Here is a 16367-nt window from a genome sequence, read left to right on the forward strand (position 1 = left end):
CCCCAGCCCCACCAGGCTTTTATACATTATTTTTTCCAGTAGAATGTAAGCTCCTTGAAAACAAGAACTGTTTCTTTTTGCTTGCATTGTATTTCCAATACTTAGCATAGTATCTGGCACATAGTAAGTGCTTAATAAATGCTTATTGACTTGACTTGGCTATCTTCAAGTAGTCTGCAGTTCAATACTTTCCTTCTCCTTCAGACTTAAAATGTCAAAATAAACCTGTGAAGTCTTCTTCCCTGAGTAAAGTGACAGAATGTTTTTTCTGTCCCATTAGATTTTTTTCCCCCTGAATAATTCAACACAAAATCATTAATTCTTAGGCTCTGTATATCCAATGATACTTTTTTTTCTATTGGTTTTTAATTTATCGATTATTTACTGAATATTTGCTATGAATGGGACAATATAGCACATAATGGCCAGTCTCTGGCCCAACGGATTCATAACAGCCACAAACATGAAGAGCTACATAACAATGAATAAGTTAAAAGAGAAGATAATAATTCAACCGAGAAGAGCCCAATTTTTGGCAAATAAATACATTCATTAACAAATATTCAATAAGTCTTTATCAGGAATAGTTGGGCTCAAATTCTGATTTTGGTGCTTATTAGCTATATAGCGCTAGACATGTCCCCTAACTTTTTTGAGCCTAAGTTTGTCCATCTCTAAAGTGAGGATAATCATACTTATTCCTTTATGTCATAGGGTTGTGATGAGTTTCAAGTAAGATTAGGGAGGGAGAGAACATTGTGAACTGTAGTAGTTAGAAAATACTTTCCTGGAGAAGAGTGAGTTTTGAAAGACAGTTTCTAGAAGCAGGAAGAAAGGGAAGTAAACATCTAGGAAACATGGGGAGAAAGTTTGAAAGATAGAAATGTATGTGATCTCTTCTAGGATAGTGAGTAGAATGGTATGACTAGAGCAGAGAATAATAGAAGAGTGAAAAATAAAGTTGGAAAAGTATGTTAGGAACAGGCTGCAGAGTCTTAGAAGCCAAACTAAAGAATTTGAACTTTATCCCCATAGGAAATGGGAAGCTGGCTTCAGAGTCAGGAAGACTTGGTTCTGAGTTCAGCCTCTGATACATAAAATCTCAAGTCTTCCAAGCAATTTTCTAAGACTGTAAGTTACAGATGAGTTCTTGATCTGTTTAAATCAATGACAGGAATTTTCACAGGAATTTTCTCATACAAATAAAATCACATGTCCAAATGAATTAATAGGGAATTCTTGAAGGATTTTTGGCAAGGGAATGATGTAATAAAATCTGTTTTAAGAACTGACAATGGTAAACAGGACAGATTAATTGGGCAGAGGCTGAAAGCACAGTGGTCATTTAGGAAACCATATGAGAATCTGGATGAAGATGGTAGTGGCAATGAAAAAGATGGCAGGAATTTGGGAGATATTTCAAAAGAAAATTTTACAGGATTTGGTCATTAATTGTATATTATGATTGGCTGTTGCTGCATATCATTTATTTTTTTTTTTGAGGCAATTAGCTAAATGACTTGCTCAAAGTCACACAGCTAATAAATGTCTAAAGTCAAGTTTCAATTCAAGTCTTCCAGACTCCAGGGCTAATGTTCTATCCATTGTATCACCTAGATGCCCCTGTTGCATATCATATAACAGATAGATTTAGAGCTGGAAGAGTCCACCTGTTAGAACTTAAAACCTTACAAATGAAGAAACTGAAACCTTGAGAGAATAAGTAACTTGCTCAATTTCATATAAATAGTCAATATCAGAGTAGTGTCATGGACTAATAAAAAGGGAAAATTTTAAAATAGCATTAATTTTTCAAGTATGTGTAATGGAGAAAATTATAGAATTATTGATAAGCATATGTAAATCATAAAGAGGATTTGTTTTGGGAGGAAATGACAAATAACAATCATAAGATATTAGAGCCAAAGATGAGAAAACTGAGGCCAAAGAGAAGGGGACTTGGACTTGAATTCTAAGGTTGTTTTTTTTTTTTTTCAATTCATTAATTACTCAACAAGTGTTTATTTTACAGGCTATATATGTAAATTAATTTTTTATGTATCTCCACATGTCATGTTGGGAGAGAAAAATCAGAACAAAAGGGGGAAAAAACACGAGAAAGAAAAAAAAAGCCAAAAATAAAAGTAAAAACTAATGTGCTTTTTATGGACATTTTCTGTTTCTTAGATTACCATCGTTATACCCCACATATGTCTCCCTGTATTGGAGATGCGTTTCTCTTCAGGAGCTATTGAGCTTTATAATTGTGTTACATTTCCTTTTTGTGTGTAGTTCTTCTTTTCATTTACATTGTTGTGGTCATTGTATATAGAGTTCATCTGGTTCTGTTAATTTCACTTTGCATGTTGCATCATTTCAAATACATCTCTCCATGCTTTGCGTTCATCATGCACGTTATTTCTCACACTGCAGCAGTGTTCCATATATTTATGCATCACAAGGGATATCTTTAATTGATGGGTATCTATTTTTAGCTATCACAAGGAATGCTGTTCTCTTCATTTTATCTGATAATACATTTGGAGTTTACATTACAAACATTGCATTGTAGGGATTTTCTTTTTACCGCTGACTTTGGGGTAGATGCATCCTAGATTTTTACTCAGGTACTTTCGCCGCACTCTCTGCCTGCAGGGGGCACTATAAGTGCTCCCTGCTCTCCCCATTCCCACCCTCTTTTCAGCTGCAGAAGGATTTTAGCTCCTCACCTCTCCTCCCGCAGCCGCCAAGGAGGTGGGCGGGGGCTCCAGGAGAGACTGAATTGCTCCTCCATTCGCTCCCTAAACCATCAATCCCGAGATTTCGCTCCCGCCTACGTCACATGACGCAGCGCATCATGGCGGCGGTGGCGGTGGCGGCGGCGTTGCTGCTGCTGGAGCTCCGATCCCCGGACAGCGACTGCTGAAAGGCAGGCGGCAGCGGCGGAAGCGGTAGGAACCGCAACCGCAATATCGACCGATAGACACTACTACGCGGGAGGGAAAGATGCTGTTTCCGGGGCTGGAGCGGCGGGGGCGGACTAGGAGCCGGGCCGGGATTTGGGAGCAGCGATTTGTCTTCAGGAGCCGGCGCGGGCGCCGCTGAGGCAGCCGAGGGAGGGTGGAAAGGGAGCGCGAAAAGGAGGGAACGACCGAGGGGGCTGCACGCAGAGCGACCCACAGGCCCAGGGAGCCGGGAGCCAAAGCCGGCCGCAGAGACTTCGCCCGCCGCCGCTGCAGTCTCCGCTTGCTGCGCGGGGGAGATGCCGGGGCCGCTGGGCGCCCTCCGGCCGCCGCCTCGGCCGCTGCCCCTGCTGCTGCTGCCGCTCTTGCTCCTGCTGCCGCTGCCGGGCGCCCGGGCCGCGCCACTTCCGCAAACAGGTGCAGGTGAGTGATGGGGACACCGAGGTGGGGTTCTGGCGAGGGCCGGTGTGGCGGGGACCATGCGGGGAGGCGGGAAGGATGGGTGGGGAGGGGCATTTGTCTAAGAGAAGCAAAAAAAAAAAAAAGCAATTGGATTTATAGGGCGGGTTGAAAATTGGGGTGCCACTTTGGAGATTTTGTTGAGGTAAAGGGGAGCTGAGAGACGAACTGGAACCAACCAGACATCTCCGGGGGTTGCAGGGAAGGAGGCTGGGAAAAGCATGAGCCACAGGAGAGGGGGCAACTACTGAGGGAGGGAGGGAGATCTACAAGAAATAAACCTTTGGTTTGGGGTGCATTTGTTTCGGGGAGACTTGGGAGCTTCGCTGACCTGGGAAGAGAAGGGAAGTTAGTGAGGAAGGTAAGAAGGATATGGCGAAAGGAGAACTAAGGCAGCCTTCTCCCCACTGTTGCTCTCTGTAGGCAACCGCAGTATCAGCTCTGTACCTGTTGTACGTGGGCTCAGAGCCTGCATCTCTGCAAGGCAATTTAGCTTCTGTGGCTTCTGAGCCTGCATCTGTGCACAGTATTGAGCTTCCCTTTTCTACTGTCATCTTCCTGCGTGCTGTGGGATTCTCAATTCTTGTGGCAGGAACAATTTCCTAAACCCTTTCCATACAGCATTGTACGTGATGAAGGGTAGCTTCTTTAATTGTTTTCAATATAAATGCAAACATTTAGGCTTTCCTTTGTCTTTTTATTTCCAACAAAATGAATCCATGAAGGTGATAGTTTTGTACCTCCATCCGTAATTTATTTTTGTTGAAGTCATGTGATCAGGGTAAGCTGCTTTGTATAGTTATTAGGAATCTGGTCTAAAGGTGATTTATTTTCTTAGCAATGACTTTTTTTCCTTCTTCCTTTTCCCCCATAATCTACCTTTGGCATCCCCCCTCCCATCAAAGTATTTTGCATTTAGGCCCCCCTCTTTTTTTTTCTTAACTAGTCAACACTAATTTGCCATTGCCTCTTCTTTGGAAACAGGAGAGACGAATGTTAACTATTTAGGGAAATTCTTGTAGTTTATCTTTATCAAGGGTCAAATTCTTCGAAGGAGAAAAACTGGAAAGTGAGAAATCTTTGTAGAATTAGTATCATTTATTTATCATATTGAAGATTAATTTGTATATGTGTATAGACAGACATATATACTCAAAAATTCACATTATTTTGAATATCATTGAATTTGACTCAACCAGGTACTAAAGGAATCTTTTAATTGAGAGTCTTTCTTAATGAACTGGATAATGTAATTTGTGTTAATTATAAGAATGGAGATTGGACTTGTGATTTCATTAATATGGGAAAGTTGCCAGATGAGGAAATTCTTCTATCAATAATATGTCAATATATATTAATGTTCCATATCTATATTTTTGCAATTGAAGAACAGTGGTTCTTAAAAGTATGGTCTAGAGAATCCTGGGAGTCTCAGAAGTCCTTTCAGGGGATATCTACAATTTCAAAATTAGTTTTTATTTCTAACATGATAAATTTCTATAAATATAATCCACATTAAAAAAAACTCTTTGGACAGACAATCATCAATCATTTTTAATAATATAAAGAGATACTGGGAACAAAAGTTTGAGACCTGATGGCCTAAAAGCACTGAGAGTTAAAGAGACTTCCCCGGGAGACACAGCCAGTAATTGTCTTAGAAGGAATTTGAATCCAACTCTTCCTGGCTCTAAGGCTAGCTATCTATCCATTACACTTTATCTTCCCAGAACAATTATGTTGTAAGATAAAACCTTTTTTTTCCTCATCTAGTAGATAAAAACCTAGGCGAATTTTTATTTAACTCTGAGCAGATTGATACTACATCCTCCAACCCTGAAAAGAAAATGAAAAAAGTACACATAAAAAAGTAATTTGAAGTCATTTCAACAAATATTTAAGTTTCTGCTATATACAAGATACCATAATGGACTAGAGATAATTTTTTTTTTTAAATAACAGGATATCCTCAATTCTCAGGATTATTGGGATCTTGTTTTTTAAAGCCTTAAAACAAATATTCTGAGATAACAAATGATGTTTTCCTGAATGCTAAATGTCAGCCCTTTAAAAGACTTGTAAATTCAAAAGGATGCTTACATATAAAACTTAAAATAAAACATCAGCTTTTGCCTGAATATGATAAAACAAAGCAACTTCTAAGGTTCTAGGTTCTTATACTAAAAATTAAGCAATAAATTTATATATTGACTATATATTTGTAGTTTGATAATATTGATGTCAACTTTTGTAAAAATAAAGTTTTCTCAGTAGATGTTCATCTTGTGACATGAATTATCTTGATTAAAGGGTTTCAATAGATGAGTGACAAATTTAAATGAGAAGTTGTCTAGATAAAATTCTGAGGAAATGACAGACTCAAAATGTAAATTATATTGTCTTATGTAGCTTACACAGACTAGATATTAGAGTATAAAGATCCTGAATAAATGTTTGTTGGATTGGACTGATAATTGAGATGATTCAAAACTGATTCAGTTAGGCCAAGAAGAACTTGAAGAAAACTTTGTACTAGTCCTGACAAGTATGTTTTTTATTTTTCACTAGGTAAGGCAGACTAACCAATGAATTTGTACCCTTGATAAGAGCCTTTAAACATTGTAAACAATGATAAATACCGTCTTTTTTATTACATAGGTCAATCAGCAAACATTCATTCCCTACTTTGTGTCAATCAGAACCTAGTCAGTGGTGCTAGGTTCTGGCATTACAAAAACAAAAATGAAAATTTTTCTACTCTCAAGGATGTGAGGAGGAGATAACATGTGCAAATATTTACACAATAAACATACGGTAATTTGAGGGGAAGTCAGCTTTCTGGGGTGGAGGAAGAACTGGGAGAGGCTGCATCTAAGAAGTGAGCTTGGTGTAATCTTTGAAGGAAATTAGGATTCTAAAGGGAAGGAGTGCATTTTATGTATGAAAGTAAAGAGGGAATCCCATTCAGCTTTGTGAGGGGAACAGCCTGTTAAAAAGTCTAGGAATCATGAAATTGGAATTGGTAAGAACAATTATATCTTTATCTAGAATGTATACAGATTTTATTATTGCTTCTCTTTTTCTTTTGTTCTTCTTGGAAGAGAAAAGAAAGACTAGCATAGCTTTTTTTTTTTTTTTTTAAACTTGTATAGTAATTATAGAATATTTAGGTTATCATCTAGTCTAGGTAAAACTTCTCATTATTTACTTTTATCATCTGTTATTACCCCTTTATATAAAAAAGATGTAGTACAGAAGTCATTTGAAATAGGTAAAAAAAAAAAAAATCAAGTTTTAGAATTTGCTTTGAATTTCAAGTTATCTTCAACTATCCCCCTTTGTAAATGACAGAATAAGTGTGGGTAAGTGAAAGTCATAGCTTGATTTTATCTGAATTTTTTAAATTAAATTGCTGCTTAAGTTATTCAACTATAATGTTTCTGTATGGTTGTAATAAATATGTGGGTTGGGCCTGAAGTAGTATGCTTCATAAACCTCTTTCTTCGTTTTCCTTTTAGTTCTCCCTTGTAAGTCTATGATCTGGAGACTTTTTTCCCCTCCTGCTAATCCTTATTTCTGGCAGAGCCAGCATTTTCAAGCAATCTTATCCCTAGGGTCTTTAGGAAAAAAGTTTAAAAAAAAAAAAAAAAAAAGGGTCATTCTTTTCATGACAATTGTAAAGTTAAAATTCTGTGGGAGTGGGGGGTTCCGGACCTCGGTTTTCATTAGATTTACCTTCTGTTAGAAAGTATTTCTCTGCAGATGTGGACTTCTTTTCTCTACAAATGTGGATTTCTTTTTACATCTGTACAATTCTCAGACCTCTTGTAAAGTAGAAAGGCTTTAAATTGTTTTGAAAGATTGAGTACTTTCCTATTTGGGAATTCTATAGTTTCCTATATAATTTCCTCCTATAAGTACACAGTATCTTAGTGATATTAGGGCAGTAGTTAGGCAAGGAAACCTACTTCTATTGTTCTGTGGGATATTAGGTCACAGAGTACAGAAGAAGCTTTCAGCAGTTCTAGATAAAAGACTATACTGAAGTTTCTGTGAAGCCATTGGGAATCAGCTGCTGATTAAACTTGAGTATGTGAAACTGGGACTCTAGAGTTAGACTAAACAGACTTGTAACTTGCAGAATACTTTTAAATTAATGGGAGAATTTAGTGAAATGCAAATTTAGACATTGATTTTAGTAGCTTCGAATTATTTCTATCACAATTTCCATGGAAATGAAATTTTTCATCTTGTTAGTGATAGTCTTTGTATGATTTAGTTGTGGTCACTACTATAACTACTTTTAGTATAATGGATAAGAAAATATCTTATAGAAAGTTCAGTTCAGATTTTTTATAATTCATCTACATATATACATCAAACCCCTAAATTTTGCCCATATTGATAATGATGAGTATCCAAGTGTATTTTATTGTTGTTGTTGTTTTTTAATTAAAAGTCCTTAGATCATCAGAGTTTTATGGATAGTATATAAGGTAATTGTTGTGGAGAGCATTGCAAATAAAAAAAAAGTAGTAAATTTTCTCTGGATTATATTCAGAATTCTGAAACAGTTGGTAATGAATCTTCAAAATAAGGCTGTAAAAATTTAGTTATACAAGAAAATGTATATAGTCCGTATTCTGTTTCATACTCGGTGAGAAGAGAATGTTTATGAAGGAAGACTTGGGCTGAAATCTAGCGTTAGATACTTGCTAGCTTCAAGATCTGGGCAAGTCACTTAAAAGTGTGCCTCAATTTCCTTATCTGTAAAAAGGAGACAATAACATTACTAATCTCAAAAGGTTGTTATAAGGATCAAATAAAATATTTGTACAGCAGAGTACCTAGCACATGGTGGATATTATGTAAATGCTAAGTGGTGAGGGTGATATTTATAAATTCCCCTCTATCATATCCGGTTCTTGTTAATAAAACTTAAATGTATGTTTTCAAAGAAGAAAACGTCTTATTTCAGCTAAGAGAACCACTTCTAGAAAGGTATCGGAAGATTTAGAATTTTTTGCCTCATTAAATTTTGGTTACACAGAAAACTTTCTATAATGTGTTCACAAAAGAAGATCATTCATGTCTAGCATACAAATATGCTGGAGTAATTCTCCAAATAATTTTGGGCATTGTTAATTTAAAGCAGAATAAGAAGTTATTTGAGCCTTTGAGGAGGGATTATATACATTCATGCTGTTTTATGGAATATTTTTGAGGGATAAGTTTCGGTTACAGTAGCTCTTAGAACTTTATTCATTTATATATTTTTTGCTTATATCTAAATTGAGTGAATTAAAGGGCAATTATAGTATATTTTTAGAATAAAGCATCTCTGGAAGCTGAATAGTTAAAAATGAACATTGAGGAGAGATGTTACCTGTCTGTGGGAAAAGATCAAAAAAATTCAAACTCTTAAAGTTAGTGTGATTTCCACATGGGGAATGGTTGCTATTTACTTTTAGTTTTTTATGACCATTCTTCCTAGCTGTCTCCATATCTGTTTTTAATACAACTTGGCTGAATATCTCATTCATGAGAGGGAAAACTATTATAAAATAGGGAAAGTTAGACAAAATCTATGTTTTGAAATGTCCAAACTACAAATTACAAAACACTGCTTATGAATTCCATTGTTAACCTGTCCTTGAACCTTTTTTGGTGACACTCTAAAAGCAAGCTAAGAAAGTATGATGAATCAGGTATATTGAAGTAAAATAATTAGATAACATTTTAAAATTGCAGTCAGTGACTAATTTGGAATCATGCCTCGTCATTGCAGTTGCAGCCATACCAACAGGCAGATTGGTGACATAACTTTAATGGTTTAGACAGTAGTGGAGAGAGATTCTATTTTTCATTCAGAATTAATATTTGATCTTAAAAATATAAATGAAATGAAGACTATTATCATGCAGCCTAGGTACCTAAAACCATAACATGGTAGATGTTCTCTCTCAGTTCTCATTTGCAGCAGTCTAGCCATTAGTAATCTTTCTGTACTCCCTATCCAGAGTCTCTTCCCCTTTTCAATTTAATTTATATGTTGCTCCCAGATTAATTTACCTAAAATTTTTTACATTTGACCTTCTCTGCTCTAAAAACTTCAGTGACTTTCCATTGCCTACAGAACAGAATGTAAAAGCTTTAACCTAACATTCAGAGTTTATTCATATCCTGATTCCCCCCTAAGACATCCAGCTCATTTCATAACAATTTCCTACTATAGTGGATTTCAAACTTTTTGATCCTTGAGATCTCCCAAAGAGTTTTTGTTTGTGGATTATACTATTGACATTTACCATGTTGGGAATGAAAATTTCTTCATGCTATTAGGAAAATAGTTTTGACCTTATAGAACTTCCAAAAATTGCTTGGGGATTTCTGTGGACCACACTTTGAGAATTGCTGCCCTATAGGAGTCCTTCACTCTCACTAAATCAGACAACTCATTTTTTGCAAAACAGATTCATCAGACATAGTCTTATCTCATGGAATAGTCTCTCTATCCTTAAATCACTCCACTTGCACTAACTCTCAGTGATCTATAGTACTTAGATCTACTCTAGTATTTCTCTCTCCATTCCATTCCTTAGGTATTTAGTTTGTGTTGCCTTAAACTATTATATTTGTGTATTTGTTGTATGTATGCTTCTTTTTTCTTTTGCTATACTTCAAGACCCTTGATACTAGGGACCATATTGTCTACAAATTTTTATTTATTGTCAAATATCCATATACTAGTTAAACATTGGAAATAGACAAAAAAAGGATCATAGACACAGAGTTTGCTGCCTGCTGGGAGGATATAACATATGTACAGTAAATGCAAGCCAGGTTAAGGAGGGAGATAGTACTGATATCCTGAGGGAAATAGTTTCTGGGAAGTTCAGGGAAGATTTCAAAAAAGAAGGCATTGCTGAGCCTTGAAGTGCTGTGATTGAATTTAGGTAATGATGACAGTAATTTCTGAGATTTGCAGAGTGATTTATATGTACTACCTCATTTGTAATTCACAATAAACCTGTTATTAACCCCAAGTAAGAACTCAGATTTTATGTCCATTTTCCCCATGAAGATGCCAAGTATCACAAAATTTAAGTGACTTTCCCATGGTTGCATAGTTAGTGTCAGAGGCAGGTCTTTCTAATTCCAAATCTAGCACTTGCTATACCAAAATTCTAAACAGGTAGAGATTAAGGAAAAGATATATTACAAACACAGAGGAATAGTTTCTGTAAAGAAAGTGGAAATAATAGATTTTGGAAATAGTAAAACAGTTTAGATAGAATATAGAGTTCATAAAGAGGATATAAAATGAAATAAGTCTCAGAAGGGAGATTGGAGCCAAACCGTAGAGGTTCTTAAATACTAAGCTGATGCTATGAGTTTCATTTTCTTTTATAGACAATAAGGAACCACTAAAGATTTTTTAGTATAGGAATGACATTGTTAGACTTGGGCCTTAGGAAATTGATTTTGGCAGCTGAATGATGATTGGAGAGGGGAGGATTTGGAAGTAAAGAGATCGATTGGAGTATATCACAAATGAGCAACTATGAGGGCCTAACCGAGGGTATTGACTCTCTGAATTGAGAAAAGAGAATAGATACAAGATATATGATTGGGTTTGAATATGTGATACATGTCAGCTTTTTAAATATGGGTGATAAGGGAGAAGGAAAGGTCAAAATTACTCAGAAGTTAAACATAAAGTTGTTACTACAGAACTTGAGTTTGGGAGATACTAAGATGTATGTATAATAAGGAATTTATAATGTAAGGAGAGACACTTTTTAGAATTACTTTTTTCCTTATTAAAGCTTTTTATTTTTTCAAAACTTGTGTGAACATGCTATTATGGTATTCTTCATGCTATTATGAAAATAGTTTTGACCTTATAGAACTCTAAAAAAGTTACTTAGGGATTTCTATGGGCCATGTTTTGAGAATCACTCCCCTGTAGGCGTCCTTCACTCTCACTAAATCAGACAAACTCATTTTTCGCAAAACAGATACATCAGGCATGGTCTTATCTCATGGAATAGTCTCTTTATCCTTAAGTCACTCCTCTTGCTTTGTAAAACCTTGTGTTCCAGTCCCCCCCCCCTTTTTCCTCCCCCTCCCCTAGATGACAAGTAGTCCAATATATGTTAAACATGGTAGAAATATATGAATACATATTTATACATATGTATTCTTGCTGCACTAGAGAAATTAAATTAAACCAGAAAAAAAGAATCAAATAAAATGCAAGCAAACAATAAAAAGAGTGAGAATGCTATATTGTGAAACCCACTCAGTTCCCTCTCTCTGGGTGTAGATAGCTCTTTGCATCACTGAACAATTGGAGTTGGCCTGAATCATCTCATTGTTGAAGAGAGCCATGCCCATCAAAATTGATCATTGTATTATAATTTTGTTGCCATATACAATGATCTTTTTGAGCATAGTTCCAAATTGCTCTCTAGAGTAGTTGGATTTGTTCACAGTTCCACCAACAATGTATCCGTGTCTCAGTTTTCCCATATTCCTTCCATTTTCCTGTCATCTTACCCGACTTGAGAGGTGTGTAGTAGTTTTTATGATTGCTTTTTATAAATGCATATAAATGTGCAAAGACTCACCATTTTTGTTTATGTATAAACATTCACTTAACATGATTGGTACTTTATTTTTTTTTTCATTTTCAAAGAAAACTTTATTTAAAAATACAACAACAACAAACAAACATGTATAACATGCAGAGGGGGTAACATTTTTCCAGCTATATTGGTCTGGCTCCCCCCCCCACCACCACCACCACCAAAAAAAAAATGTGTGTGTGTGGGTGTGTATAGCTTCATCCAAGCCCTTATTATTATTATTTAAATAGTTTTTATTTACCAGATATATGCATGGGTAATTTTATAGCATTGACAATTGCCAAAACTTTTGTTTTAAATTTTCCCCTCCTCCCCATGGCAGGTTGACCAATATATGTTAAATATGTAAAAGTATAAGTTAAATACAATATATGTATACATGTCCAAACAGTTGTTTTGCTGTACAAAAAGAATTGGATTTTGAAATAGTGTACAATTAGCCTGTGAAGGAAATCCAAAATGCAGGCGGACAAAAATAGAGGGATTGGGAATTCTATGTAGTGATTCATAGTCATCTCCCAGAGTTCTTTTGCTGGGTGTAGCTGGTTCAGTTCATTACTGCTCTATTGGAAATGATTTGGTTCATCTCATTGTTGAAAATGGCCACATTCATCAGAACTGATCATCATAGAGTATTGTTGTTGAAGTATACAACAATCTCCTGGTCCTCATTTCACTCAGCATCAGTTTATGTAAGTCTCTCCAGGCCTTTCTGAAATCATCCTGTTGGTCATTTCTTACAGAACAATAATATTCTATAATATTCACATATGGTTGGTACTTTAAATAGGAAATCCTTAGGTAACTGAATCACTTCAATAGTGACATTCTTGCCATAAATAAAGACAGAAAGCAAAAAGAAGTTGTATCTAAATGGAAAATTAATGGGCCCTTGGATTTTATTGAGAGGCTTAATTTTAAGTGTCCTAGTAAGATTATACTTGGATTAGTGTTCAGGCACTATAGTTTAGTTAAGCAAAGAATTTCCAGATTAGGGCAACAAGTTGGTGAAGGACCTTTTTCTATGAGTCTTTTTGAAAGTCACTGTAAGAATTGGAGGTATTTAGCTTGGACAGCAGAAGACTGGGGAAGGGAAGAGAAAATCTAGGAGCAATGGGAAGGGGCACATTCAGGCATGATGTCAGGAAAAACTTACTAATGATTAGATCTATACCACAATGGAATGTGTTACCTCAGGATTTACTAGACTGCCCCTCCTTGGAAGTCTTCTAACAAAGGCTGGATGACAGGTTCTTGTTCAGGTATGCTATAATGGAATTCCCTTTGTATATACATTGGTTCTCTGATGTCTTTTAATTCTAAAATTCTTCAGGACTGTTAAGAATGGTTCACAGGTACTGTGAAAAGGCGCACAAAGGAGTTGATAGTTTTTGTTTTTATCTTTCTTTTTAATTTGTTTTATTTTTAATTTATGGAATTAAACATTTTGATATAATAAGAAAAGATGATTGCACACAAAACTCATTCTATTATGTACAACTAGCTGTTTTTTTTTTTTTTTAACATACTAGTTATTGTGGAAAATTGCTCCTTCCCCTTCCCCCCTTTTTTTTCCTTCGTCATCCCCTGGTCTAGCAATGGCTTCATAAAGAATACAATTTTATTAGACATTTGGTCACTTCGTATGATGAAATCACTTTGTGATGAGTATTTTCTAAAAGACCACCATGAAGATAATTGTAGCTTATATGTCTATAGTAGATCATGCAGTGATAGAGACAATCTATGAAGAACTCAGATCTTTTAAATTAAAACAATATTTAATATTTGGTGACTTCAGTGCAAAGAAAGCTATAGTGAAGAATGACGAAAACATTTGGATAAATGTTTGGGAGTAAGAAACATAAAAGGCCAGGGAAAACACCCTCCCCCCATACAAATGGCCTATGTATCACTGATACTTCCTTCAAGAGAAGAATTAGGGCACAGTGAGCACCAAGTAATATCACAAGAAAAGAAATTGGTAATATTTAAATGAATTTGAAAAAACTAGTTACAGATGTGGGAGTCATTTCCAAATCAATATCTTCATACAACTAGTTAGACTATCACAGTTTTTAGAGCAAAAATCAAATCAGTTATGTAAGTTATTTAAAAAAAAAAGAAAGAAAGAAAAAAGAAAAATTAGAAAATGTAAAATGTCATTAAACCATTCCAGCTTTTATGCAGTTGATACTGAAAAATGGAAAATGAATTAGACAGATAGACTAAAATAATTTCCTAAGGATTTAACTATTTTCCCAACATATAATTCAGTCATCACAATGATGAGAACAAAAGAGCTTAAAAACTGCCTTACTCAGCAGGTAATACTCTCTGCCAAGCAAATAAATGTGGCAGTTGAGGACAACACAAGTCTAGAAAGTAAGTTCATATGGAAAACTTATGACGAATTATGGTAGGCTATAAATAGTATTGTGTGAGAAAAGACTGAGAAGTAATATAAGAAAAAACAATTTTATAGAAAAGCTTGGCAGTATGAAACCCAGTTAATCTTGATCATTCTGAAGACATTTAGGGATGAAACTGGAAGTACTACATCAAACAGACAAAAACGATAAAGATTTCCTACTTTTCAGACATTTTTAGACCATGTTACCTGCATTCTGGCCATCTTTCTCATTTTTGTTCCACCAGATTATGAACTCTGCCCATGGGACTCTAGGTTCTAGATACGCTTACATTTTTTTCTTGTCTAACAACCTATCCTCATGATTTCCCAAAACGTGGTGCCTTGACATCACTTCCTTCTCCATGTATTGTCTTCTCTCTTTAGAATGTACGTAGGTTGAGGAAAGAGATTTTTCTTGCTTATATTTCTAGCCCTAGTTTTAAACACAATATCTGGTATCTAGTAAGCACTAATACTTCATTAATATTATTCATAATAATCATTCATTCTTTCATTCATAGTCATCATTTGTTTATTATCATGACAAGTTATTCTTTTATTAATTTTATCATTATAACATTTTTTGACAGTACATATGCATAGATAAATTTTTTTTTTTTTTTTTTTACAACATTATCCCTTGTACTCCCTTCTGTTCGAAATTTTTCCCCTCCTTCCCTCCACCCCCTCCCCTAGATGGCAGGCATTCCCATACATATTAAATATCTTATAATATATCCTAGGTACAATATATATGTGCAGAACCGAATTTTGTTGTTGTTGTTTGTTGTTGTATTCAGAAGGTAAAAATAATCTGGGAAGAAAAAAAAAATGCTCACAGTTTACACTCATTTCCCAGTGTTCCTTTTCTGGATGTAGCTGATTCTGTCCATTATTGATCAATTGGAATTGGATTAGCTCTTCTCTATGTTGAATATATCCACTTCCATCAGAATACATCCTCGTACAGTATCATTGTTAAAGTGTATAATGATCTTCTGGTTCTGCTCGTTTCACTCAGCATCAGTTGATGCAAGTCTCTCCAAGCCTCTCTGTATTTCTCCTGTTGGTCATTTCTTACAGAACAATAATATTCCATAACATTCATAAACCATAATTTACCCAACCATTCTCCAATTGATGGACATGACAAGTTATTCTCCATCAATGACAATGAAGGCACAGTTTCCAATATCCTACATAAGGAAATAGAAATGGCACTAAAGAAAACAAAGGGCAACTAGACATGTCCTTGTTACACCTAAAGAAGGGTATATGAAGAGCATTGAAGAGCTGATCTCAATATTGCCCAAAGCAGATAGTCTACCAGACACTTGGTAGAAATATACCGTAGCTATTACTGCTGCTACTATAAAAAGTAGCAGTCAGAAATACCCACATGCCTACTTTCCCATCTCTGAAATCTTAATGGAAATAATTTATACATGTATCAGCATCATTGATATAGATATGAATGATTGAATAGAATTTTGCAAAATTACAAAATTACAAAACATTTTGTGTATCAGACTGCATCCTTATAATCACAAAACTGAGCATTATAGAACATATAAGGAACCCTTCTGATACTTGTTGACCTAAAAAAGAATTTGGTTTGGTAAAGCATAACCTTTTCTTCAATAAGATAGCTCATATGTTGGTTAAAATCATACAAAATCCCTTGAAAAAACAGAACAGAGAGAAATTCATTCAACCCTCTTAATTATAAATATCAAGTGATGAATAGTACAGAGATAAATGTAATTTAGACATTGCTACTGTAAAGGAGGATGTTCAGAGCAGAGTTCACATGGATGGTGAGGTCTTTCACATAATTTTGGTTTTTGATGCCAGTATGCTGATCTTACAAACTTTGGAATT

At 35.3% G+C, this 16367-nt stretch overlaps 1 protein-coding gene across 1 annotated transcript in view; it reads left to right on the forward strand.

Annotated features, from left to right (window-relative positions):
* Window positions 1–2846: 2846 nt before the first annotated feature.
* Window positions 2847–16367, forward strand: part of LMTK2 (lemur tyrosine kinase 2) — a 91900-nt gene continuing 78379 nt past the window's right edge. Inside the window, exon 1 of the mRNA XM_074281073.1 lies at window positions 2847–3386. Coding sequence (XP_074137174.1) covers window positions 3263–3386 — 124 coding nt within the window. The 5' untranslated portion in view covers window positions 2847–3262. The remainder of the gene's footprint in view (window positions 3387–16367) is intronic.

Source organism: Sminthopsis crassicaudata, chromosome 1, assembly GCF_048593235.1.
Source record: "Sminthopsis crassicaudata isolate SCR6 chromosome 1, ASM4859323v1, whole genome shotgun sequence".
NCBI classification, from domain to species: Eukaryota; Metazoa; Chordata; class Mammalia; order Dasyuromorphia; family Dasyuridae; genus Sminthopsis; species Sminthopsis crassicaudata.